General features: G+C 38.9%; 2 protein-coding genes across 2 annotated transcripts in view; one reads left to right on the top strand and one right to left on the bottom strand.

Annotated features, from left to right (window-relative positions):
• The window catches only part of LOC105932699 (protein INSYN2B), a 28977-nt gene extending 2615 nt beyond the window's left edge, over positions 1 to 26362 (top strand). Inside the window, exons 2-4 of the mRNA XM_012871948.3 lie at positions 14946 to 16825; positions 19396 to 19470; positions 24453 to 26362. Coding sequence (XP_012727402.2) covers positions 15282 to 16825; positions 19396 to 19470; positions 24453 to 24636 — 1803 coding nt within the window. The 5' untranslated portion in view covers positions 14946 to 15281 and the 3' untranslated portion in view covers positions 24637 to 26362. The remainder of the gene's footprint in view (positions 1 to 14945; positions 16826 to 19395; positions 19471 to 24452) is intronic.
• LOC105932638 (dedicator of cytokinesis protein 2) overlaps positions 1 to 27439 on the bottom strand; it is a 127888-nt gene that overhangs the window by 42284 nt on the left and 58165 nt on the right. The window contains exon 26 of the mRNA XM_036127187.1: positions 26880 to 26975. Coding sequence (XP_035983080.1) covers positions 26880 to 26975 — 96 coding nt within the window. The remainder of the gene's footprint in view (positions 1 to 26879; positions 26976 to 27439) is intronic.

The following is a 27439-nucleotide window of genomic DNA, read 5'->3' as shown; positions in this document are numbered from 1 at the left end:
AATGATTATCTGTCATAATTGTTTTTAATAGTTTTTACCTGTTTTACTTCAACTACGGGTTATTATATAGGTCTACTGGTACTGAAGTTAATCAATACATTTTTTTTAATCACAGATGAGGAACTTGCCTGCCTGTCTGTCAGTAAAAACATTGTCAAAGATAACAGAGTCAAGACTGAGGGGAAAGTTAAAATCTGAAAAGTAGTTCAATGCAAATCACAGCAGACAAACCTCATCAATAGGTGATGACATTAAACCCGCATTTGCTTTCAGTCCACTGGTTTTCCCCAGAGAGTGACGGATGATGGAGAGAAAGAGCAAATGGAGGTTAAAGGAGGACTGACAGGCAGACAAGGGGGAAGAAAAAGAAAAAAAACGGGGCCTGTATGTGTGTGTGTGTGTGTGTGTGTTGCTGGCACCTTAGATGCTCTGTTAGCCAGACAGACTGTGATATAGTGAGGAGACACAGATGAGATGCAGGGAAAGAGAGGAGGACTAAAAAGTCAGAAGGGTAGAAAGATAAGAATGAAGGAGAGAAGCTGGGATGGATGATACAGAGATATAAGAAAAGGTAATAAACCAAAGGTCGCTGGTTGTTTTAAACTTCTTGACTAACAGCAGCAAACCACAATTTGCTGATAATCTGTTTACCTGTGCAGTGTTTCCTCTGGAGCTGGCTTCTGCAAAACCCTTAGGGGAGAATTTTCCCTAATACTTAAGAGTTGTCAACAGGCACACATTTTTTGGGGGGGGCAGGTGCTCAAGCCAAAAACAACAACAACAAAAAGCAGGATTGCTGTGGATCAGGTCGATGCAGAGTTCTCACAAACACTTAAATAAATGCTCGTCCAATCTCAAAATACGTTCGGGGGTCACTATGTCACAGAGATTCCTGATTATTTTTACATTTTGACGAATGAAGAAGAAAAAAAAAAATGGGCTCCAGCAGAGAGGGCACTTTTCTCATCCAGGGCAAAAGGGCGAGTGCTTGAGCACCGCTACAAATCTATGCATTCATGCGCCTGGTTCCCAAAGGGGTAAACGAATAAAGATGAGAAAACTGATAAGCGAGTCATCAGGAGAATAGGAGGCCACAAATTTGGAGCAGAGTTGAAACAAGAGCGGAAATAAACCCATTACGGTACAAAAAGCCCACCTATCACACTTTAGTGCCCAAGGGAGTTGTTTTGATGTGCACCTGAGGTTGTGTCCCTTTAGTCTGACATTTTATCTCTGTGTGTTAGCTCACCGGAACGACTTCTTCACTATATCAAGTTTATCTCCCATTATCGGATGTTTGGGTGCAAATAGCTCATAAATATTCAACCTTTCATTTGTTTCTCTGCTCTGCTGCTCAACCAACAGAACACATACATTGCTCCAGCCAGCAACAAAGCAAATGGATCAGACCAGAAGATGGATTTGTCAATATTGGTCTCTTTTTCGAAATGAATTCTTGTTTGTTGTCAGGAGTCTGAGGGTTTTTCAATTGAAATAGCGCACTGCTTCTCAAACCATCCTATTTCTAATTCCGTCTTATAAAAGGCAGCCGAATGAGGCTCTGAATCTGTAATAAAACTGATGATGAGTTTGTTTTTGTGTCATTATAGCATTAGCATAATGCAGCATTACCTCTTGACCTCTGATGCAGCATTAGACTCTAAGACTATAAGACATGTTTTTTATCTCATTTTATTTTAACTACCCAACTTATCGGGAAATAATTTTTTTTTCCCCCAGTCATTTTTCACCCTTATGTTGTTTCTGAGCGGATGCAAATGAGGAAAAACGCGAAGCAATCCCTGCCGATATCTATTTCCACTTCTTATGGATGCTAAATATAACTGCATTCACAAGTTCTGTAGAAGGACTTCCAGCTGGAACGTGTTTTTCCCTAATCTGAGGATTTCTCAAAGAAAAATATAATTATCTCTGCTCCATAGGCTGCTATTTTATTTATTCTCAGCTTTTATGCATACCAGGAAAACAAAAAAAAACAAATCAAACCCTGTGCTCACAAAGAAAATTACAACACGAGGAGCAGGGGGGCAATGGTATGGACCCCCATTTGGTTATTTGCAAAACAAATGGGATTAGAAGATTTGTGTTTATGAACACTCATTAAAATCTTATGTTGCATGTTGAGCAGTTTCAATGGACTATAGCGAGGGTCTTGAAGATACATTTGCATCCTTTCGTATCTGTGCTTCACAGAGACTTAGTATCTGTGAAGCACAGAGACTTCCTATCTGTGCTTCACAGAGACATTCGGCTCTTGTGATATGAACATCAACCTTTCATGGCAGCTGGCCGTCCCCGTAAAGTGCTGATTAAAGTGCACTGCCTTTACACAATACAGCTGGACTAAATCAAGATGCATAAGAAACCAGATGCAGAAAAAGGCTGAGCCAGTTTCTTGTTTCTTTCCAATGACCATTACCAGAGTTGCGCTCCTGTCAGGCAAAACAAACAGTTACGACACGACACTTAAAAACAGATTAGATCAGCAGCCGATTACAGAAAGAAAAGCCAGCAGCGATCCAGGATCCAGAGCATAGATGTTTTACATCTGCACACTAACCTGTGGCCAAGCAGGCATCATGATTAGACACGTTCCTCTGTATTTTTGTGCACCATGACACAAGTGAAAAGCTGATTTTTAAATGATCATTTTACTTAATACAAAAAAAAGAAGCTAAAAATAACCTGGTGCCGTGTGAAAAAGTAATTGCATCCAATATCTAAAACCTACTTATGTCACCCTTGGCAGCAACGACTGCTGCAATATCTGGCAATGAGTAATTTACTTCACTGTGAGGAAACTTTGGCACCACATTTCAGGCATATTTGTTTTATTTTAATCCCCGCTGCATGGTTTTTGAGCATGAAAGGCATGTTTAAGGTCATACCACAAAATTTTAATTGGATGCAAGTCAGGCATAAGCCATTGATAAAAAAAGAATTAGTTTTCTTTCATTGTTTCATTCTTTTTTCTTTATTTATTATTGCAATTTAGAAGGGGACTATCTGATGTGCTTCTGTTTGGTGTCCTACTGCACAACTCAAGTGAGTCTGGGGTCCTTAGCTGATGACAACAGATTTTGCTTCAAACTTTACTGATAGAGAATACAATTCACGGTTCAACCAACTACTGCAAAATATCCACATCCTGAAGCAGTAAAGAGCCACAGACCATCACACTACCACCACTATGTTTGACTGATAAAATTAGATTCTCTTTCCAAAACATTTTGTTTTCCAGAAATAACAGGATGAATGACTTCCAAAAAAGTCACACTTTTCTCTTTGCATTGCATATCACCTTTTTTCTAAATATTTTGAGACTGTCAGTTTTTGGTAAATGCGAGTGTTGTCTCTGTTTTCTTATCAGCCTGGGTGAAACTCTACAATAAAAGCCATTTTTGCCTAGTCTTTTTTTATTGCTGAATCCTGAACACTGACCTAAATAAAGGCAATGGGGCCTTTAACGCTTCAGTACTGGGTTATTTTGTGACCTCCAGTATAAGTCATCTATATGCTACTGAAGTAATTTTGGTAGGCAAATCCCTCCTGGAAAGGTTCAACACTATACCGTGTTGCCTTAAAGCTGCGGTAAGGAATTTTGAGAAAGTCATTGACTTCGCCTGAAATGTTTAAAATGTTACAGCTCCCACACCCTTGCTCTCTGCTGTGCTCCATCCCTGCTCCTCCCCCACAGCAGAGCCTTGTTGCTGCAATGTTTACCCTCATTTTGTTTCGTGCTCGGTCTGATCCCTTCGTTTTAAACTTGGTTTTTATCATCTGCCTCTTCTGTTTACCAGTCTTTGTTTTCTGAGCAGGTGCCACTTAAGAAATTAGCAGTATTTCTGTATTGTTAGGTTGTCTCTCCAGTATTTGTAAAGCTGCAGCACACAGCGTAATTGACACTGCTGATACGTTCCTCCTGCTCTGATTGGTTGTTTCTGTCTGGGAGCGGTGTAGTTCAGCTAATAGCAGTAGGGTTACAGGGAAGAGTCAGAGGAGGTTGATATTTTTCACAGATTATCAGCCTCATGTTTTACTTTCAGCACATAGTGACAGTTTTAGAAAATATGTAAACATTTTTTTTTTTACAAAAGTTACCTCCTGCAGCTTTAAGTTGTAGAAAATTACTCTCAGTATGATTTGCAGCAGTCCCAAATCCTTATCTATTACCTAGGGCTGTTAAAATTACTGCGTTAACTATTTGCTTTATTATTCTTTTTTTTACTTTAACATGAAAAAATACATTAACACAATGATTATTATTAAAAGAGGCCCCTATGATTGTCATATACACTTCTCTTTACTCAGTAAAGCTAGTGAAAGACAAAAACACTCCACCTATTTATCTACACAGCAAGGCATAATATCCAAAAGAGAGAAGTTGTACCCAAACCAGAAAAAAAACCAAAGCAAAGCCTGTTCAGAGAAAGCGTCATACATCGTTCTCTCGTGCGATCATCATACTTCTGCTAGCAATGATAAATATTTGAGTGTTACGGCTCACTTTATTAATGCCAACTAGTGTCTGCCCCCCTTTGCATTGACTGTAAGTCTACGGAGCGCCACGATGCAGAGGACATAAAAAGCTGTCGCACAAGAATGGACGATAGGGAAAAAGTTGACAACGCTTGGGCAAGAAAACATGACAGGAGCTGCAAAACCCTTTCCACATGCACATCTACTTCAGCAAACGCTTTACAGTGAGCAGTAACTGTGTTACTAGGTGACAGTGGATTGTAGGCTGTTTTAACCAAATGTCAAAAAATTGTTGTTCTACTTGACCACAGCCCATCTAATTTTTTTAATTCATAGTTTTTAAAAAGTATATCAAAGGTAACAAAAAACAACAACAATAAAAGTCATTTTTGTTTATTGGATGACTTATCTTAATATATCTTTATTATGAGCTGATTTGAAAAGTCATTAATTGTGATTATCCATGATTATTTTTTTAACAGATCTGCGATTTATTCATTTTTATTATTTGATTAATAGTCCTACTATTAATATTTGTTTGATGATTTGAGACATTTGAGTGTGATAGAAAAAAAGAAGAAATCTGTAAGGGAGGACATTTTTTTTTTCACATTGTCGTATGTCTTTCATGTTTGTAAGAATAGGACGAAGACATTCAAGTTTAGCTTGATGCAAAATGGCTGCATCACTTGCTGTAAAGCTAAATTAATAAATCACACCCTGAAGTAAAGAAATGAACATAAAGTCCTGCTAGAAGTGATGAACCTCCTACAGAGTTCTGATCTCAGCATCACTTACTCACTGAGAGATTACATGAAGACAGTTTAAAGGAGTGCAGCGAGATCCCAAAGAGCTTGGAACATCCTCCCAAGATAATTGGAAATGTTTTAAAGGGAGGTTTTAAAGGGTACTCAATGGCACAGCGAGAATGGATTTGGGTGAATGTGATTAAGGCATGCTTGTATTGCCATTCACCTCATAACCGGTTAGAATGTATTACTAGAGTGGTACATCTGTAAAAGTCCAACTAACCTAAACACAGGGAACTGACTGAACCTTTGTAATTTTTTAAATAGTGAATGGCTTTAAAAACTGGACAAAAAGAAGGTTACTTGATTATTACCTAGACAAAGGGACACATGATGCCTTCAGGACTTGTTCTTTTTTTCATTACTGATTATTGTGTGTAACTATATCTGTGTCTTTGCCACTGTTACACCCAAGGTTCCCTATTGTGGAACAATAAAGGAATTACTTATCTTACATTATCTTAATTATACTGTATTCAAATACATTTATATGGAGAGAAAAAAAAAACTTATGCTGGAAGCTACTACATTTTCTATGTCTAAAGCATTAAAGGAAAGAATTTTTCTTTGCCAATGAGTAGTTAAATCTGAGACATTGTCTTAATAAAACAGTAATCTATTTTGTTATATTCACAAAATATCAAAAGGGAACACGTGACAAGATCCAGCCTCTAGCTTGAGTACATATATCCTGTAAGGCAGAAAAAAAAAAATCACACAATAATAGATAATTGCTTATTACACAATCCCAGGTCCGCCATCATTGACCCGGATTTGTTTTACGGATAAGCACATTGTGTGGCATGGATATTTGGAAAAGCACCCCTGTTAGGTATGGTGGAGGACCTTTGATTCTGTGGGCCTTGGCCACAGGAGTGTTGTTAGAGTGAATAGTATCATGAACTCTTTGAAATGGCAGAACATTTTAGATGAATATTTTGTGGACCTCTACCAGTTAACTGATGGTTGATCATCACCGGTTGATCATTGCTGGCAACATCCTTTAGCAATGATTTAGGGACTTTTGGACAAAGGATGCTTGCAAAGGTTGCAGGACACCAGCCATCAAGGACAAGAGCATATTAGTACGTCTTATCCACATCCACAAAATGCTTGTGAAGTTGATTATTACAACCCAGTCAGAATGTCCAAAAGGGTAAAATCTCGGTCCACTCTTCCACAGCCAGGGCCAAAGCCCCTTCTCCTCGTGAATCCGAGGTTCATTCAATGCAATCGAACAGAGCTTTCACACCACAATTGTAGAGTACAGTATCTTTAGACAAAATATTGGTGTCTCCAAATAAAACAATGGCCTAAAAGATATGCCCAACTTAACACATATAAGGTTCACGAGACTCAAAACCAAACTTTTTATATAGCTATTTTAATCCATCCATCCATTATCTCACATTGCCTATCCCTTGTGGGATTGCGAGTAGTACTGGTGCCTATCTCCAGCTGTCAATGGGTGAGATCAATATCCAATTAAAAAAAAAAAACTGCAGGGTGAACTATTGAGAGCAGAACAGAAGACCAGATCTAGACCCATGACTCTTGACCACCTAGCGAGACTGTGTAATGAAAACTGAGCAAAGACTGATTTGTCGGAATGCTCCAACGTCATGAAATATCATAGAAGAAGAACAAATCCCATCCTAATGACAGGCAGAATTACGTTACAGGAACAATAAGTAATAATGAGACCTAGTGGTTAAAACCTGAACAACACATAAACAGTGCCTTTCACAGACAACCGACATTTACCCACCGGTCTGTTGTTGGACTGTTTTTTTTTACTTTCACTGTACAGGTCAATGATGTTGTATTTTGTTCTATTTCTGGTCCGTTTCTCTTACTGGCTCCCATGTTTGCAGGCTGCTGCTCCTTTGCCAATATAAAATACCAAATGCTGCGCTCTGTTCTGGGGACTCACATATGATTGGTTCAGGAACCAGGAAGTAAACACGGGCTACACTCTGAACCGAAGTAGTTCTGGACCATACCTCTAGGTTTGAATGTAGAAAAACTTGATTAAGACGTCGTTGATGGAGAGGAGCGATAGTTTAACATCCCAGGTGACAAATGAGAATGATTTAGGTTGATTTTATAGTAAATATCTTACTTATTGCCACTTTAAGCATTAACAGAAGGGAAATAGATTTTTAATTATATTTTCTCCCAATAATTAATATATCTAAAGCTGGATTTCTCTGCATTTTACAGTTTGATATCATTCTACTGCATTACAATATTATTTTAGGGCTTATTAAACACCTTTACCAAATTAGTTACACGGTTCTAAAAAGGGGTAGTTGAGACCCGAACAACAAAGGAGACTGCTGTGCTGTGTTTGTTCTGTTCTGGCAGTGAGTGGGTGAGAGATAGTTACTGGGAGAAGCAGCGTGATTACAGAGCAGTAAAGCAAACCTCAGTCACCGTAACACACACACCCAACCGCACAAACCAAGGGCCTGTCAATCGGCAGTTGAAAAATGAGGCTCACCTTGAAACGACAGGGGGGACTTGACTCACTGGAGCATTCAGTGCTCTGTTGCCACTGCAAAGATGTAGGTACGCGCTCACACACGCATGAAGACCCAGAGGGCCTCGCGTACACGGGCTGTTTTGTAGACAGTTCTCTAAAAATGCAAAGCCACCAACTGGTAAATTAAACTCATTGTGTTTATAAAGCGGTGTCATAAAAAAGCAGCGCCCTGTCAAGATGCTCCCTGTGGCGCTTAAAAGCTGTGTGACTTTGCATGCAAGGAAACAGATGCTTAAACATGCTTGTAGTGTGTAATGATTTCTGGGAAGCACATTTTTGACCCTTCCTTTCTTTTGTTTTTCTCCTTGAGCGTCTCTGTGAGGCGGAGATTTCTCGGCATTATTTCATATTGCCGATCACTGAGCCTCACAGGTTAAAACTTGCCGTTAAACCAGGTCTTGAACGTCTTTCTTTGACAAAGATAAATGCGCGACCACACATCCAATTTACCTTGTTTGTGATTCTTCTCCATCTGTAATCCTTCCTCCACCTTTCAGCTCCTTTCGTCTCCCCCTGTTCAACCCCCTGTAGCTTCACCTTAATCCTACAGCTGACAGTGTTTCCTCCCCTTCTCCTCCCTGTTCATTTAGCACAGCACGAGGTGCAGTGTGGGCGAAAGACTAAGATGAAATATAGAGACGGAGGGCGGCGATAGAGAAAAACAGCGTATTAGAGACAGCATGACAGCAATGGAAAAGGGGGCCGTTGTGTAGGAAAGTGCGACAACAAACAGAGGTAATGATGAGAGAGTGACAGGAGGAGAGGGGGTTTTATCTGATGGGACTTAAAGGAGACAGGAAATCCAAAGTCAGAGAGTAGAAAGACGGAGAATGACAGGGGAATGAACACTGATTTCTGAGGACACGGTGTCTCTTTCTGCCTGACAGCCCTCAGGTCAGAGGTGAAGAGTGAGACCCGAGACAGACACACACAAACAAATGGGTGCAGACAGATTCTGACTTAACAGAGAGAAAAAAAAAAAAAGGAAGGTGAAATGGGATGGATGGCAGGTCTCTGCTCTCTTGCATGCCTACTGAAGCGATGACAAAGAAAAACTTGGAAAAAGGCAGCGGGGGCAAAAAAAAAGAGATATTCGACTGAGTTAAGCTGAATCCTGCAAAACCTGCTCTCTGCTCATGACCGAGATGAAATAGAAGCTTGTATTTTAACACATCTCCTGTCCCACTCATGTCTGCAGTCAATGTTTTTTTTTTTCTGTAAGCAGTAATCATCGTTTTCTTCCTAGATAAATATTCTCTGCTGGCAGAGGCAAGCTGCACCCCGCAGTCACCTTCTCATCCACCTTGCAATTTTTGATTGCTTAGAAGATAAATAATAATCATTTTTTTTAAAAAAACATCTTCTTACAGTGCATCTCAAAAGGGGAGTGATTGTTTTAAAGGCTCCTTTAATGTAACATATAGCCCCAAATATATTTTGGGGGAAATGTAAAAAAAAATAAAAAATAGGTGCAAAACCCTGATTGCATAAGTCTGCACCTTGTTATACTAATATTAATAAAGTGAATTTAGTGAATCTGAATAACCTGAAATAAAGTTCAGCCGTCTCCATAATATGTTTCTGACCTTTTCATGTTTGCGCTCTTCAGCAAAAGTCATAATTTGCAGAGAAGTTGAAAGGAATCAAAATTTTACAATTGTACAAAGGTATCAGTGAGAACAAGAGTACAATGTATTATAAATAGCAAAGTTAATACAAAACTGGAGAACATGTGTGAAAGTGACATTACAGATTGTAAGATTTTCTGAAGTTAATAAAAACTGATACACAGACGCTGAACAGGGAGGCTTGTTTAAGGGAAGCAACACTGAAAGAGATGTAGAAATTTAGGGCAAATACTAGGTGTGATCAAAATCTATAAAGAATATTTTGCAGTCTGGGGTAAGGCTGCACAGCACAAGTATTTTAACTCAAAAAAGGGGAAAAAGATTTGGATCTGACTACAGATTTGCCCAAATCGTTTTGGAGAAATCTGATCAATCCAAACCAGATTTCCAAACAAACCAAAAATGAAAATATGAATTTTTGGAAAAACCCAATCAGAGTCCAGAACTAAATCTGTCAGAGAATCTACAGGATCCTCTGGAAACAGCTGTGGACATAAGATGTTTTATAATATGTGAGGTAGGTAGAGTGGGCAGATGTTGCTAAGTCAACATATGGGATGCTTGCCAGCTCCTCCCATAGGAGACTAAGGTTGAAGCAGCTTTTAGTGAAATACGGCTTAAACAGAAAGTATTATTTTAAGGGTGCACATACTTAACCAGGGTATGGAACCTCTTTTATACAAAAAAAAATCTCCAAATGAATGTGTATATTTTTAAGTTAAATAGTATAAGACATACATCATAATATAGGTGGACATATATTTTATATATTTTACCATTGTCTTATTTTTACTTCATGAAACCTGGCTTTTTTTCAGGGGTGTGCACCCATCTCTGATTGTTAGATCACCAGGATTTGCTTTAATCAGCCATAACAACTCTTGAAACACTATTTTCAGTCAGTTTTATGGAAGACATGGTAAACTGCAACCACACTATAATATGCAACACTAGTTCAAACCCCGCCACCCCCCGAAAGACAAACAAACAATAAAGGTAAAAGTTGCAGAGTAATGCAGACTGAGTGCAGCCTAAACTTACAATGCTCCCTGTTCAATAGCGCTGCCCCTTAGCGTGTGCCACAAATCACAATAGTGTGGATTAATTCAGTTTTAATATTTAATACAGGAGTCTTGAATGAAAACCGATACCCTAAAGAGTGGGACCATTTTCGTTTCACTCCCAGCCAAAGAAGGAAAATAAAGTGCACATTGTCATTCTGCGCCACAGCATGGCAATATCAGCCTTTCAAATGAGTCACTATAAATCAAGACGGGCCATTGGTATGAGAGGGTGTGTGCGTGACTGGTTCTGAATACATAAGAACAATTAGAGAAGCTCGTTGCAGTCAGAGTGAGTTAAGTGTTGTCAGCTAATGAAAAGATATGTGTAATTACTGCTTACTGTAGGACCTCTATTACTCTTTGATTTTATTTATGCCGCCTTTAGGGCAATGTTTGCCTCCTTTTGTCAATAATGCCAGTGATGAAATTTTCTTTTATAGCTCCCTCTACAAATATTTTGTCATGTTTTCATGATTTCAAAAAGATTTAATCTTAATTAAGTAATTAATTAATTAAGTCTTGCATAAAAAGTCTCCCCAACACAACCAAACATCATATATTTTGTTTTAGCTGTAGTTTTGAACTATTTCCCTATTAGCTGTGCAAACTGAGCTCCTCTGCTGCTATCTTCACATTGCCACATGAAATTTTCTCATTTCATAATGCCTTCCTTTGGAGGCATGATAAGGATACGGAAACATTGGTGGTTTAGCCCAGAAACATGTACACAGATATGAAATAATTTTTAATTTAACTAAGAGTAAATCTCTGTGACACTGATTTGCATTTGCCTAATTTTAAATGATATCAAAGAAAATAAGTACAGCTTGAGCTCTCTTTTAACTTTGTGATAATAGCTCAGGAAATTTAAACACTATCTCTGATGACAAAATCATGTCTTAAAAGATACAATTAACCATACGATGCCTCAAAGTTTCTACTTCTGCAAGGGATTTTTTTAGCAGTCACATCCCAAGTCCAGATCATACAGCATGTTCCACATCTGCCTTCCTCCATCGTTCTTCATCTCCTCTGCAACTTCTGTTCTCCTCTACGCTTTTAAGCCACACTGATACAAATAACTACATTGTACAGCAATAAAATCTTATCAAATGTTCTACTTGTTTATCAATATTGTCCTGAATACAATATTTATTAATATGTGTGTTTCAAAATGTGCACACTTTTCATAACATGCATTTTGGAATTGTAGAAAATTCTAGTGATGTGTTATCATTTTATCTTCCAGAGCTATGTTTAGAGTGATAAGTGTAATGAACCAGTTATTAATCTATCCATCCTCTCCAACAACATATTTTATGAAATAAACAAAGGCTCTCACTTGCATTTCATTATAGATTTGATAATGTTGTCACATTTGCTTTCATGAAGAGATTTTCCTTATTTGAAATAAACATTCAAAAGTATTGAGCCAGACTAGCTAGATAAGGACTCCTTCTTTTACCACATTGGATCTATAGATTAAGCAGCGTCACTCTGTTTCTGCTGCAAGTAGGCAGCTCATCCTCATATTCCAATAAAAGCATGCTTCTCTTGATCTAAAATCTGCGACTCAACAAGCTACCAACAATGTCTTGCCTGGTGTTCTTTCTCCCCCTTAGTCGATCTCCTTTCTTCTCTGTTGCAAAGTGGAAACATGCGCATAGTGTGAGGCACTGTGCATAAGATCCTGTTTGCATTCTATCCTCTTTTTCTGAGCAAACTTAGACTTTTAGAGAACATTTCGGGAAGCGCTTCTATGTGCTCAGGTCTGGCGATGCTAATGTTGGCAGCAATAAAGCCGGTTTGTTGACAGAAGAAATAAGCAGGAACCTTAATTAAAAAAAAATAAAAGCAATTCAGCACTCTCCAGTTGTAAAGAGCAGCATCGTTGGTCATGTATAATATGAAGAGATAAGAGGAAACACACAACAAAAGGAATTTGTTTTCCATTTGGAATTTGAACACGTCTAAAATCTATCAGGGATTTCATGTTGAGCAGAGTGAGAAAGCTAACTCTCCAAATTGCCAATTACACTAAGAGATAAATTTGTCTAACACCATGATTCAATTAACCCAGATGAAAGATACCAAAACAAATGAGGCTTCAATCACTTTTAAATGCGCTTAAATACAAAACGGATTTGATATGCATATTCAAATGACCACCATTTGCTTTGTCTCAATTAGTTTATGGTAAGGGAGCTAATGTATTATATTTACCCATTTTATTATCCCGACAGTTTGACAACACATTTTGAGTCAGCTTTCTGAGGACTGTAATGACTCATACTGTTAGCCCTGCTAAATGTAGTTTTGGATGGATATCCCAACATATGCTGGTTTCTGCCTGAACAAATGAAAAACTCTCTGGTTTAAACCAACCATCTGCACTCTTTTATGAAACAGAGGATCCTGGAAGCATACACCATAACACATGAATTCCACTTGCTTATGGTTATGGTGACATGAACCTAAGATAAGATTTGATTTACCCTAAAAGAAATGCCATTATTGGACATTTGAAGACGGACAACACTCAAGATAAATTATTTTCCAATCAATGCACTTTTTCATGCTTTTCAGACAGTCAGTCCCACTGGCAACATGTGCAGGGCTAAAACCCAGACATCCCTCTTTCCACCAGCTCCTCCCTCTGAGGGGTTCTTTAAATTGACCCTTCAGTGAGTTTTGGGTCAGACTTCAGGCACCTCTCCTGGGGGAATATATCTGGAAAACCTCCAAACTGATGTGTCCACCAGGCAAAGGGGATAAGATGATCAAACCGCCTCAGCAGTAGCTTTTTTTTTACCAATTGTACTACACGTGGCAGAGCTCCTCACTTGATCTACAGAGGAAGCTCATTTCAGTTTGTTGCTGCTGGGATCTCCTTCTTTCGGCCATTACCTACAGTATTTATCTCCTGAGCATAGACGAAGATTGGTATGTAGCTGGACCAGAGTTCAGCCTTGTGGCTTCGCTCTGTCTACACCATGACAGAACACAGGAACAACTATATTACAGCAGATAAGACCCCAGTATGTAGCTCCAGTCCACTGTCACTCAAGAGCAAGACTGCAATAAATTTAAACGTTTCCACTTGAGGCAAAGAATCGCCCCCAAATGAGCCGTCCAACGTTGATGCTTGGAAGAAAAGGCCTCAGAGGAGCTGATTCTCATCCTCCGCCTCACGCTCAGCTGCAAACGACTCCAGTTCACGCTGGAAGTCATTCGCTTGATGATGCCAACAAAAACTACATCATTTAAAAGATATGACCCAAGACGATTCCCGAAAGAGACATTCCCCTCTCCTTGACTACTCCTGTCACTGATTTTGTCCATGGACACAGCAAACAAGATTGGAAATAGAAGCAGCCCTGGCAGAGCATAACCCACATTTGGAATAAATGTTTTGCGTTGCGTTGAGATTTTTGATTTTTTCATGTTACTATACAAATGGGCAATTAATGAATGAATGGATGGATGGATGGATGGATGGATGGATGGATGGATGGATGGATGGATGGATGGATGGATGGATGGATGGATGGATGGATGGATGGATGGATGGATGGATGGATGGATGGATGGATGGATGGATTTCTGTGCCACTCGTTTACGTATTTTGAACTTGCATCTTAAGCCACAAAAGCAAAATCTTGAAGCTCTATTTGTATTCAGTCTTTACAATTTCACCAACTGGTAATAAACAGAGAACCAAACTTTATAGTTGGCCTTGTTAGAGTAAAAATTAGGATGAAAAAATAAAATCTGCATAATCACAAATTTCTACCCTTCCCTGGGAGCACCATAAAAAGAAAATGCATTGATTGTCTTTGTGTAAACAGGGTCCAAACAAATATGGGGATTTATTGGTGTCTTATCAGGATTTGGATTCCATTAAGTCATTAACATAAAAAACACAGACATTTACACAGACAGGGGCCTAGACGGGGAATGTTGCAGAAATTCTAGTGAATCTATTTTGTTTCCTATATTTCATATCGCATATTGCAAGCACCACTGTGTCACCGTGTGATAAAAGACTCCACCAACATCTGCAGCAAAATGTTTGTAAGATTTATTGAGGAGTCAGTTGTGTGTGTAAGTACCAGATATGCATCATGACTTTTAAAGGGTCTCTAGAAAATCTACACATTTTCTTAAATGAGATGGAAAGATTTACCACTGTAAATGCAATTCTCATTCCTGGTTATAAGAACCTGATACACTTCTATTGATCTGCTCTGTGGGAGCATTCGGTCGACGTCGAAGATTTTATGCGGTGCTTAATGTGCCTAATGTCTTTGTCTTCTTGCCCGTTTTACCATTTATTACCTCTGTCCTTTCTTTTATTTCTCTCATTAATTGTCTCTTTCTCTCTTTCTTTTCTGCCTAGAACTAATCAGGAACGCCCAAAGAAGTCGTCGCCTGCGGGCCACTGGTCAGAAAGTGAGATATGCTCTGACAGTGATGTCCAGTCAGAGTTGGTTAAACAACTAAGGAGGTCAATAACAGAAGAATCCCCAGAGTTAATTGTACATTGAATTCCTCTCCACAACGTCTATACAAAACTCTCAGTCTGCCACGGCAACACTTGGATTTATTTTGGTAAACAAAAGCTTGAACTTTTTTCCCTTTCTGTTGGATATAACCTTGCTGAGGCTGGCTGATGTCATCGCTTGCCTCCATCCCTTTCAGCTCCTCCGGGGGCTGAGCCAACCTACGGAGGAGCATGGGCAGGAGAGTGGCGGATCCCACTAATCCGGTGCCTGCCCTGGGAGTTCCTCTGGCTGGCGGGCGATGGGGTCCACTTTGCAGCATTGGGGTGCAGACATCTCCCAGACTGCAGACTCTGCCCGCCATCAAGCGACACAGCAGCCAAAAGACCAACACGCACCAGCCCCTCAACATGGCGACAGAACAAGCACTGGCAGCAGACACGCGAGGAGCCATCAGAAGTGAGAGCAAGAGCCTGCCGGTGTCCAAAGAGACGTCTCAGAACGAAATCAACAGCCTCACGCAGGACGACATGGGGTCGCAAGGGTCAGGCAGCGGAGTTTATTGCCAGATCAGGACCGTTCAAACAAACCCCAAGGACTCAAAAGACAAAAGGACACATCGGTATATAAATGGGAGTGTGGTCACGTCGGATTTGGTGGGAGGGGTTTGCAGTGCAGCAACAGAGGATAAGGAGCCAGCCCAAGAGAAGAGAAGGGTGCAATCTCTGCGAGGGGAGAGCCATCGCTCGGTGTTAAAGACAGCGAGTGCCTGTCCAGCCACACACGCTACCACGCCTCGGCCCTGTCGAATAATGACAACCTCGCCGCAACGTCTTTGTGCGACGTGTGGGAGGAGACGGTCGCAGATTACGCAGTGCACAGGTGCATGTCGCAGGAGAGCAGTCAATCAAATAACAGCGAGCCAGACTTTACCTAATCCTGCACGGAAAACATCTGTAGCTCCCCCCCAGTCGAGAAAAGCCTCTGCTGCTCTGAGTTCGCCGTCTTGTTCCAAAAGCACAGACAGAGCCAACCCACAGCATCACACATCAATAAAGAGCGCTCCAACACCCCAGCTGTCCCACACCATGCCAAAAAGACACAGTTCACAGTTTAACCACACAGCACATACTCACAACCAGACAAAAGAGTCTAAGCTGCAGACAAGACCACATTCAGCAGACTTTACCTGTTATAAGGACTCAGCCACACAGACGTCAGAAACACACGCGCGCTCCGACACAGACAGCACAGCAGCTAACACACCGCACACACAAAACACAGAGGCAACCCAACCGCATCCAACAGAAAAACCAAATCAGGGTCAAATCCGGAACACTGATGAATCAATCCGCAGCTTTTCTAGGCCTCAAACACCTTCCTCTCTCAGCGACTCAAAATCCAGCAGCATCCCACCTCTTCCACCGAAACACTCTCCTAAGGCGACCCATTTTAAACCAGCAGCACCCGCGATGCAGACTACAAACCAAGAGAACACAAAGTCACCCAAACAACCCTCGGAACGTATCAAATTCAAAGACACAAAGCAGAAGAGCAAATCATTCGACGACAACACTCTGCCTTGTAAGACTCATATGAAAGCACAATGCAATGGGGCACCGGGAGGACTTTTAGATGGACACGCAGTGAATGTGCCACCTGGGCTGGAGAGGCAGCTCCAGAGTGTGGAGGAGAACCTTCTGTCCAATCAGGAGAAGATCAAGGTGCTCCTCAATGTGATTCAAGACCTGGAGAAGAGCAAAGCTTTAAGCGAAGGGTGAGAGCGTCGAGACATTAAGAAATGAGCAGCGAGCAGAAAAGGGACCTAAGGGAAATGAAAAGAAGAAAGATTAGAAGTTTAAGGAAAGGAAAATAAGGGTTGAACTCAATAAAGACGAGGCACTTAAAAAGAAAAGGAAAAAGGGAAGTGATGGTGTCAATGATAAAGAAAAAGAAAAAAAAATGAAAGGAATTCACTGCAAGAGTAAGTGCTCCAGCAAGAGTGGGATAGAGTGATAAAAAGAGTAAATAGAGAAATCGAAGAAATTGTCAAGGGAGTGCAAAAAAATTGAGAAGAGAGTATATTTGAGTTTTATCAATATTCTGTATACTGACAGGCTTTAATTTTTTTCCTAGAGCTTTTTAAATTTTAGGTCTGTAGAGAATAGTCGTGCTGTGCATGCACAAGGCCAGCTGTGTGATGCAATCTCACAGAATTACTTGTTTACATTTTGTCAATATTAGTACTGTTATATCTCCCTTGTTATTTCATTTATTCCCCTTTTAGAGCAACTGTTGCAGTTTAACTTGTATGATTTCCCAGAAAACCACAATAATCCCTTTCTGTTTATCTGCACATTTTTGATTCCTTTCTATTCCAATCCTGTCATGCAATTTGTTTATCTTCCACCAATATATCTTAATCCACTTCATTGTTAGTATCTGGCATTCTTTCCTGATCTTAATTTTCATGGGTATGAACCAAATGCATGTATTGTTCACATATGAACAATATATGCATCTAAAAACCATAGAGTAGGATAACAATTTATCATAAGATAATATTTTATAAATTCTGTTGACACTCATATACTGAATTATGTGCTATTAAGTAAATGTCATAGTTATACGGCTATGTACATTTGTGTGTCATCTGCATAGTGCACTAATAGCACAGTAATTTGAAAAATAAGAAGTTTGCAAAGTTGCATTAAGGGAAATTTAAATAAATGCCTGTATTTTGACTAATCCTTATTCCACAGAAATCTAAATTTGTGCCCGTCCCATCTTCTCTGCCAATCATCAGTTTCTTAAAAGGCTACATCTTCACCTTTACGTGTGTTTAGCCCATTTTTATTACATGTCCTTCTGGTTAACAGATGGTTTTGTCTCAAGACTAATCCCTACAAGATTACCCTGCAATTAATGATTAAGCTGCACAATAAGACTCCTAAACCTAGTGTTTAAGCTGCCGTGCCCTGTCTAATATCCTGAATCCATTCTTTAGGGTGTGCCTGTGGGTGTGAGGGTGTTTAGTTATGTCTGACATTAGCAGACAGACTGAGAGACAGAAAGATGAGAGTCAGTGAGATACAAAGAGCAGAAATGAGAGACAGATAGACATGAAAGACCAAGCAGAACCACCCGTGTTGGAGGGTCTGTAGCAGCACCAGCAGTGACAGGGCTCCAAGTGGACTGCTGTGATAAAAGCTTCAGTGGAGCTTAAAGGTTGCAGCAGTGTTCTGCTTCGTGTACTATTTTCTTTCCTACAGCCAATACTTGTCTTCAGTGCTGTTGCCTCTGATAAGAGGTTAGTTGGATAGGAGAAGAATGATGCCGTTTGTCCTCACATAACTGTAATTAAAATGTCAATTTTATCAACATAAATCAGTTAGTCTTTCATCTAATCAGTTCAGCCAAAGGCCAACCAAAGCATCTCGGCAAAACGAAGACTTTTAATTACACGGCAGTGATCATCAGCCTAACACATTCTTACACTCTATGCTTTTATGTCCTTGTTTACATGTGATAACATGGTGAGCCTGTGCAATATTTACATATTTTTTTAGCTTTGATTTTGTATTTGTAAGTTAACATTTCTTGACCAGACCTCCAGTATGTTGCTCATTTCTCTCTCAGATAGATCAGACAGAAAGGTAATAGATAGATAGATTAGATCAGATAGATCGATAGATCAGATAGATCGATAGATAGATAGATAGATAGATAGATAGATAGATAGATAGATAGACCTGCTACTAAATTTATTTTATTTTATGATACACCATGCACACACTATGTCTGCACTGATGAATATTTCACTCAAACCTACATCTACAAACCTACAAACCTTCTTGATGCTTGGAATGGCTAAAGTAGCATAAGGTTTGACTCTTCTTTCTAATCATTTCGGTTAACAATTATCTGACAACTTTGAGGCACTCAGACTGTTTACTGAGCATCCTGTGGCCCTACATGGTCAGGTGACTATGAAGTATGGGGAAATGTAGTGAAACAAACAAAGTAAAATTATCCAAAATGCCAACATGCAGTGACTGGCTGCATGTAAAGAAGTATGCAGTTTTATATTTTGCAGTTCACAAAATACTTTTAATTTCGTCCAGTTTAAACCCACGTAAAAAAAAAAAAAAGTTTTTAGACACAGCAACAAATATAAAGCAATATATTAAAATCCATATCTAAAAATCTTAAAGATTAATTGCTTAAAAACAATGTAGAAAAACAAAACACGCATTTACCGTTGTGAAACACAACATGCTTCATGGTTCTTTTTCTGTGTTTATGAGTGTTAACATTTATGAGTGTCAACATTTGTCCCATCTGCAGTCGCAGCTCATACCGAACAGGCCAAGACATAAACAACTGTCCGACCTGCCAGAAGACAGCCTGCATCATCTACAGGTAACAAAATGAAACAATGAGCTGAATGTATATCATATCCAAAGGAAAGACAACTTAAAACTACCTGGACTTTTGTTTGTTTGTTTTATCGTTTGTTATTGTTTTTTAGCTTTTTAGCTCGTTGGTACTCAACCTCGCTCCATCGTTTCTTTGCACTTATATGACTAATTACTCCTACATTTTTATTTATAAGAAAACAGATTACTAAAGTAATACTTAAAATGCAAACTCTATATAGGAGGGTGTTGCTTTATCCACAAAGGTTATTTACATTTAAAGATGTATTATTCAAGCGAGGCAAATATTTAGTGACATAGAAGATGCATCTTTCCAGCTACAGTCATCTAATATGAAACTTACCCAAATAAATAATAGAACAGTTCGATGCAATTTGTAAAGCTGCTCTTTTACATCTGCTGTATTTTAATCCTTTCATCCCTTACGTCTGATCTTCTATTTCATTCACATATTTCAATTATGGATATTATTCCATCTGTTCACCCTGTGCTTGCAGCATCTTTGTCATCAGTGCCCCACATTAAGCCATGAGATGCACGTATAAGACAGAAATACGGATTGTCGTTTGTGGCTTCATAATAAAGACAAAGAAAAAAAACTAAATATTTAGAGACCTACAGCAAGCTAGAGACAAATGCATCTAGTTTACTATCAAAAGAACATCTTCCTTGCAGGCCAGGATTTCCCATAAGACTTATAAATTACAGTAGCTCTGTGTGTCTAACCCTGCGGACAAAGAGATGTTTCTAAACAAGGTTGCTTCTCTTTAACTTTGTTAGCCATTTACTTCAAGGCAGCACAGCTTTTTTTCTATACATTCATGCACCTCTTTTCTTTATATCTTCATCACAGCTGATTTCCTTTGTCTCTTCATCCTTTTCTTCACTCCCTATTGTCTGAAGCAGCAGCAGAATTATTTTCCAAGTAAATCAGGATTAGCATCAAGGGGTAAGGAGAGTTATATAATAACATATGCCACATAGTTATCCAGACTAATCAACACTCATGCCTACATATGGATATATGGTTAGAATTACACGCTACATTACATAGAACATGGTGAATCTTTAAGAGTTTTCAAATTACCTAGTCTTGACCCTAAACATAAACTGAGTGTGTCCTTTCAGCTGCTCCATTTTTCATGGGTCACCACAGCAAGTTATTACTACTTGCACATAGACTTGGCAGAGTTTTTACACTGGGCACCTTTCCTGACGTAGATAGAATTTGAACATGGGTCCCTTTCATCAAAGACACAGGCATAGCCCACTTCACCACAGTGAAACTTTACCTAAAACATGACGATACATGTAGAGAAATGAATACAAGGGACTAACACATATAAATAGTTCCAGTGAGATCCACTTTGTGTTTTTCTGTCAAATGTAAAAGTTTAGAGTGCAATTTTGTTCTGTTTTTTTTCTGAGCCAGGTCGCAAAACTTTCAGCTTGACAAACAGTAACCACAATCTTTTGAAAATAAATTAGGACGTGGCTGCACTTTAAATTACACAACATTTTACTTAAATGGAAAAGACAGAAAAAGCTTTTGTATGCAAAATTAATCCCATCCCCAAGGGCTTTTTGAAAGACAGTGAAATGGTAATAAATATAATGAAACTACAGAACAATGTAAGAGAAAAAGGGCTTTTAAGAAGCACCTAAATGCACTGAACACAAAAAGTGGCCACTTAAAAACATAAATAAAAAAATGAATTACTCTAAAACCACAGGACAATAACTGGGTGGATGTCAGATCTGCTCAGCTGATTGAACCCACTTAAATATTCCACTACGTGGAGAACAAAGAAAGCTATATTAGATTAAAGAGTTGAGTTCTTGAAAAAAAAAGTTTCACATTTTACAATATGTTCTGTGTCTCCAAAAACTATACTGTGTCTTTATTCTCTGCTAAATGTTATTTTTTTCTGCTCCACTTCTGTTGGACACGTGCATATTTAAATTATAGAAATGTTGATCAACTCAACAAAAAGTCCCTCTAGTTGGATACAATGCAAACATATATATGGGCCAATCTTTTGATTGGAAAAATATTCATAACTTTGAGAGAGACATGCTGCTGTATACGCAATTATTATTCTCCTTTGGTAGGTGTTATTATTAAATTACATAGGTTTGTTTCAAGTACTGACAAATATATTTTCAGATTTTTTTCACTCAAACAAAGTGAGATGTGATTTGTTTGAGAAGACAGTAAAAGCTTTTCTTAAAACCAGTAAGAGCTTTCTTAAAACTCAGGAATTCAGGATGAAAAGGAAAGGATAGCAAATTTCACCTACAAGCACAGAATAATTTATGTGCAGGAAAGACACATCCATCTACATGATTTGCATTGGAAAAACGGGGGTCTCACATGGGCTGGCTGAAAGAAGATATTTTACTGCTGTCAATTCTAATGAATATCCATGATGTGAAAAAAATGTTGCTAACTCCTGTTTTTTTTTCCACCGTAGCTTAAACATCGTAAACATGCATGAAATATATACAAGCTCTTCTGCAAACCTACGAATCAAATATTTACCGTCACCTTCTTCTCAGGCAATGAATTACTGGGGAAACATAAATTCTGCATCATATCCACCAATGCAAAGTATTAAATATTTGCTGTTTACAATAACACAGTGCAACTTACACCTTGCAGCAAAAACATATATATATATTATAATGTAAAAATGTTTGCATGATTTAAAAAAAAAAACATTAACCGGAGCCATACGTCATGATCTCAAGTAATTATAGCTAGCCACGTTAAAAAGTAGTTATGGAGACTTGCAGTTCATAAATGTTCTACCTTGTTTGCAGACAGTTAACAAAGTAGCAGTAATTAAAACTAACATTTACTGCCCGAACAATGAGCTGTCACAGGAAAGCACAACTCATCTACTTGTCTTACTTCAAAATAAGAGTCTTAAACTTGGATATGTGGGGTCATTCTTGAGGCCTCACATCCATGTTTCATTAAAAATGACTTATTTATGTAGTTAGAGGAAGTCGCAAAACAGCTTATGTAACACTTACCCCTACTAAATGTGAATAAAAAATGTCAAACGCTGAAACCTGTCAACGTTACGATGTTTATTGATGTGTAATTCGGGTATTAAAGTTGTTTTAAAAGACTGATTTAATGGCATTAAAAAATGCCAAATAGTTCTCTGGGCATAACAAACTCAACAATTAGCAATAAAAAAATGCATATATACCATACATGCAGTTTTTCGAGGATCAATCAAAAGTAATAATTAAGGTTTAAAATATATATTTTAAGAAATGTTCCTCTTGCAATGAAAAACGTCCCTTTCTCAGTTCAGATATCTAAATAGTTTTTGTTCTCAGGGTCAAATGATGGTAACAACCTAAGGTGCTAATGTTATCGTTAGCATGGCCTGTCAGTTCTTTTGCTACAAATGCAGGATGGTCAGTTTCTTCTCATTTACTGTCCAGCTTCAGTACTGGACTTCCGGGGCAGAATGGGATGAGTTTTGCGCAAAATAAAAAATAAAACAATTTACTCAATCAGATGTAGAGATTGAGTTGACATTTCGAACAGCTTTGGAGACACAGTAAGGCATAAAAGGAGATATGTCAAAGAAAAAAAAAATCCATCCCAAGACAGTTTAGATAGCTAAGAATAAATGTTGGTAAAAAAAAAAAAAGTTATCTTCATGTATTGCATGTTGTATAGTTTCCTCTGGGAGCTGTATCCTTGTGTTTATGTAGTCTGGATTTTAAATCCTGTCGCTATCATTTCTTTATGAAGACATCCCTCTTCCTCTATGGCCGGTAGAGCTTTAACTTGCTCTTCTACAAAATGATTCCCCTCTTAAGTGCACAGTAACTGATCTTTTTCTTCTCAGGGAGCCCAGACAGGTAATCTTTTACTTTGTCAATATCTCTGTTAGCACTCATCCTCCTCAATTTATTTCCCCCCCTCGTTTATCCTGCAGCAGGCTCTTGTTTTATTTACTCAGCATCGCATGTTTCAAACGTCCAACACCTTCACTCTTCCTCGTTACTTTATTGCGGGACGTGCTGTACGTGTTGTTTAACAGAGCAGCACATCTGTGCCTTTCTACTTTGTGTTCCTCAGTGAGTATTTCTGTTGTGGCGTTTGGGATACAGCAGGAGGGAAGGATGCTTAGTTGTGTCTGCTCTCCTTGCCTCATCATGTGCCTCATTAACTCCAGATGCCAGGCCCCATTCAGCTCCACCCCTTTAATCCGGCTCAGCACACACCCGCCCACATACAAACACACAAATAACGTTACCAGAATGGAGCGAGAAGCTCATAGACTACTACATTATGACCTGCAGCGGTGGACACTTCAGAGAGAGAGAGAGAGAGAGAGAGAGAGAGAGAGGGGAAGGGGGATGAGAGCATAGAAAAAGAAAGCCAAGAGGGTCTTGCTTTGAACATTTCTGAAGAGTAAGGAAGTTCCTCCCTTACTCCTTCCTTAAGCTCCTCCATTGTGCAAATGTCCCTCTCTTCTCTTTTCCAGTTCCTCTTTTCATTCTCCTCCCACTCTCATCTCACCAGTCTGTGATGTACTGGTGCATGAAGTGGAGAAGAATACTCCGGACGTGAAATGAGTGCTGAGTTGAGGCCTGCTTGAAAGCATGGGTGTGTGCTGAAGGTGCATACATCCTAAGTTGAAAGCGCAGTATCATTTCAAACGCATGCTGCAACCCTCTTCAGTGCGTTGTCTGCGTTTTATGACAATCTGTTTAAATCACAGAGACTGTTTTGCTTACCTTTAGTACTTCTCCTAACATCTTTCATTGCACATTGTTTTTTTTTTCTTTTTCCACAGTTTAACTGCAATATCATTTCCTCAGAAATATGTGCTACTTGATTATACAGAAACCCAACCTCAAAGCGTAATCCTACTTTATCTCTTTTTTTCCCTCCTTCCTTTTTTTCACTCGCTCTCTGCCTCCCCTCTCCAGTGTGGAGCATGATTTCCGACAGCAGGAGGGACGCTTCCAAGGGGTGATTGAAGCCCTCGAGGGTGAATACGATGTGCCTGCCCCTACTCAGACCAAGCCCACGCCGGTCCCCTTGTCCTCCAACCGCCCCAGTACCAAGGCACGCGTGAAGAAACTGAGAAAGAAGTGTTTCTGGTGGCTCTAAACGTCACGGAAATCAAAAACACCTTTTTTTTTGGCCAGCAGGTGCATAAGGCACTTGATTATATTTCACGTGAAGCAAAAATGTTCTGTTGTGGAGGAAAGCAACTTTTTTCATATGGATGTGCAAAGAGCCCAAGTTTTATCAGATCGAAACCCAAATTTTCTCTCCAACGTTTTCCATGTAAATGGATTTTATTTCCACAGCTGCTCATCCTAAAGGCCCGAGAGAATATAACGGTAGCCGTGAAGACGAAAATCGGAGATGGGAAGGAAAGTATATTATAATAGCCACAGAGATTTTCCCTCAGCCTTGGAAGATGATCCCTTCTTTTGCAGCAGGAAAAAAGACTCCATGGGATCATTTCTCAACTAACTTACAACTAGAGTAAGGATGCTATTTTTTTAAACCAAAGCTGAAGAGGATAAATGAGAAAGAACTGAGACTTCTGACATCAAATAGCTTCAGAAGCCAACTAAATAAACGGACCAAACTCTAGGCTGTCACAGCAATAAGCAAAAGACTTGATGTAAATCCAAGGAATTTAACCACATGGAATATTCATTTGGAGGCATAGGCAGCTGAAATGTGAATGTAGCATTACAAAATAACTACAGACACGCCGGGGAATACGAGCTGATGACCCATCTGGAAACAGGAGCGCTTGCTCAATGGATAAACAGCATAATGGAGATTGAACTAAGAATACATTGAGAGACAATTGGATAGGCAGTGAAAGAAAGACTGACAAGTCTGTGTCAGATAATTAAAAACAAAGCTGTCAACACTTGCTGACAGAGTGATTGATTCTCTCTTTTATTTTTCATCCAAAATTGAAATTTGTTCTGTGGGCTCAATTTTCCTTCCCCAGGAGTTTCACACATTGCGCATACAAATACTTCCACAAAGAGGATTCATGACCACTGACTTACAACTTCAATAAACCAACTGAATTACACGACATACCTTCCCCTACATATGCATGCATAAAGTCCACATTTATTCCACTTGCGATCCAAGCCATCTATCACTTTGCTTTTAAAACCTAGCCAGCATTAATAATAGAGAACTGTGTCATTATTTATGAAATCGGGGCCAATAAAGTACCTTAGATTTAAGATTATGAGCGAAACTAAAAGTTGAGGCCTGAATTTTTTTTTTCTTGAATGAGACAAAATGCACAAAATGATTCTCTGTTTAAGCACTGCAATGTTTTTCAAAATGTACGAAAAGTGGTTAGGTGTTAAAATTTTCCGTGTTATTATTGAAGGTTGTTTGGGTCTTTTTCAACCAAATAGACCTGTTGTTTAAAATTACTCTACACTTGGCAAAATTACAATGAAATCACAATTTAAATTTGAAGACATGCATAAAGTATTAAAAGCTAAATCTGTGACAGCTCTGCTTTGTTCTATTCTCTTCCGTGAATGTACAAATAGTTTTGTTTTTTATTCGCTTAGACACATTATTTGTACAACGCTTGCTCCCTTGCCATCGAGGACAGAACCACTAATCTTACAAAAGCCTACTTCAGCATCCTGTGGCCGACAAGTTGCCCCCAGTTAGAATCCTGGATGACAGCACACTTACTAATTATTCAATCTATATCCAGAATGCCCCGTCATACCATTTTTATAATCTGTCCATTAACAGTGCTGAGCTCCAACAAAGCCCTTTCCTCTGATCTTCCACTTGTATGTCCAATAAAACGTGTATTTTGAACAAATGATGCTGTTGTGGCCATGCTTTGTGTTTCAGATTGACACAGAATGTTGTACCATTAATAGAGAAGTGGAGGTTTCCTCAGGTCAACCTTCAATAACAGATGGAATGATGAAGACAAAATAACAAAAGAGCTTAAGATCCTTTATAGATTTATATGACGCCAGTCTATAATAAATGATCTACAGGATTCCTTCGCAGTTAAAATACTTTTTAATTTTCCAGACTCACATTTCTCAAGCTCTTATTCATGTTTAGAATTTTTTTTTTTAACTATGACTACAAAGTTATCTATAAAGTCATGCAGCATGCAAATATGCAGCATAAAACTGATGGATGAATGGATGGATGGCATGGGTAGAAACTTGATTCTGGAAATTCAATGTTTTTCAGTCAACGTTCCTTTTTTTGATGCTTATTCAGACTTGGTAAATACTTTGATTAAATGTTATGCTTTTCCACCGTATCCAATCCTGTGTAGGAACCCTGGATCTGAATGTGAAGGAATGATAGTATGTACTTACAATCAGGGCGTGCTCTCGGCCCATCGTGATCACTGTTCGGTTGATTATCCGCAGCAGAGACACCACTATGTCCTGGATATGTTTAAAGGTTTCTCCCTGATGGAAACAGATGATAAAGCAGAACAATAAGAGAAAGAAAATCCATAGGAAAATAATTTATCTGATGAAAATACCAAAAAAAAAAAAACACACATCCAGATAAGTGTACTACAAACTAAAAACAGTGTTATTTTATATTTAAACTTTTTCCCCTACTAATAATATTGTCATTCATGTCATAGAACTTTATTCAGCAAGATGACATGTCTGTAACTACGTTTACATGGAAAAAAGTAATCGGAATAAAGGGCTGGTTGGAATAAAAACGCGTCATGTAAACTAGCCATACGGAATATTATGATCGGATTAAGCTCAATCAGAATGAAATTGTAATCTGAATGAGTTAGGTGGTTTATGTCGATTGATAATCTGATCTGTATAAATGTAAACGCTGGTCAGGGTCAAGTTGTTCCCAATGTGGCAAACTGACCCGAGTGCGCCTGATGTAAATGTGATGTATT

This window comes from Fundulus heteroclitus, chromosome 23 (assembly GCF_011125445.2).
Source record: "Fundulus heteroclitus isolate FHET01 chromosome 23, MU-UCD_Fhet_4.1, whole genome shotgun sequence".
NCBI classification, from domain to species: domain Eukaryota; kingdom Metazoa; phylum Chordata; class Actinopteri; order Cyprinodontiformes; family Fundulidae; genus Fundulus; species Fundulus heteroclitus.
Note: the sequence above shows the minus strand (reverse complement) of the source record. Positions and strands in the feature narration are given on the sequence as shown.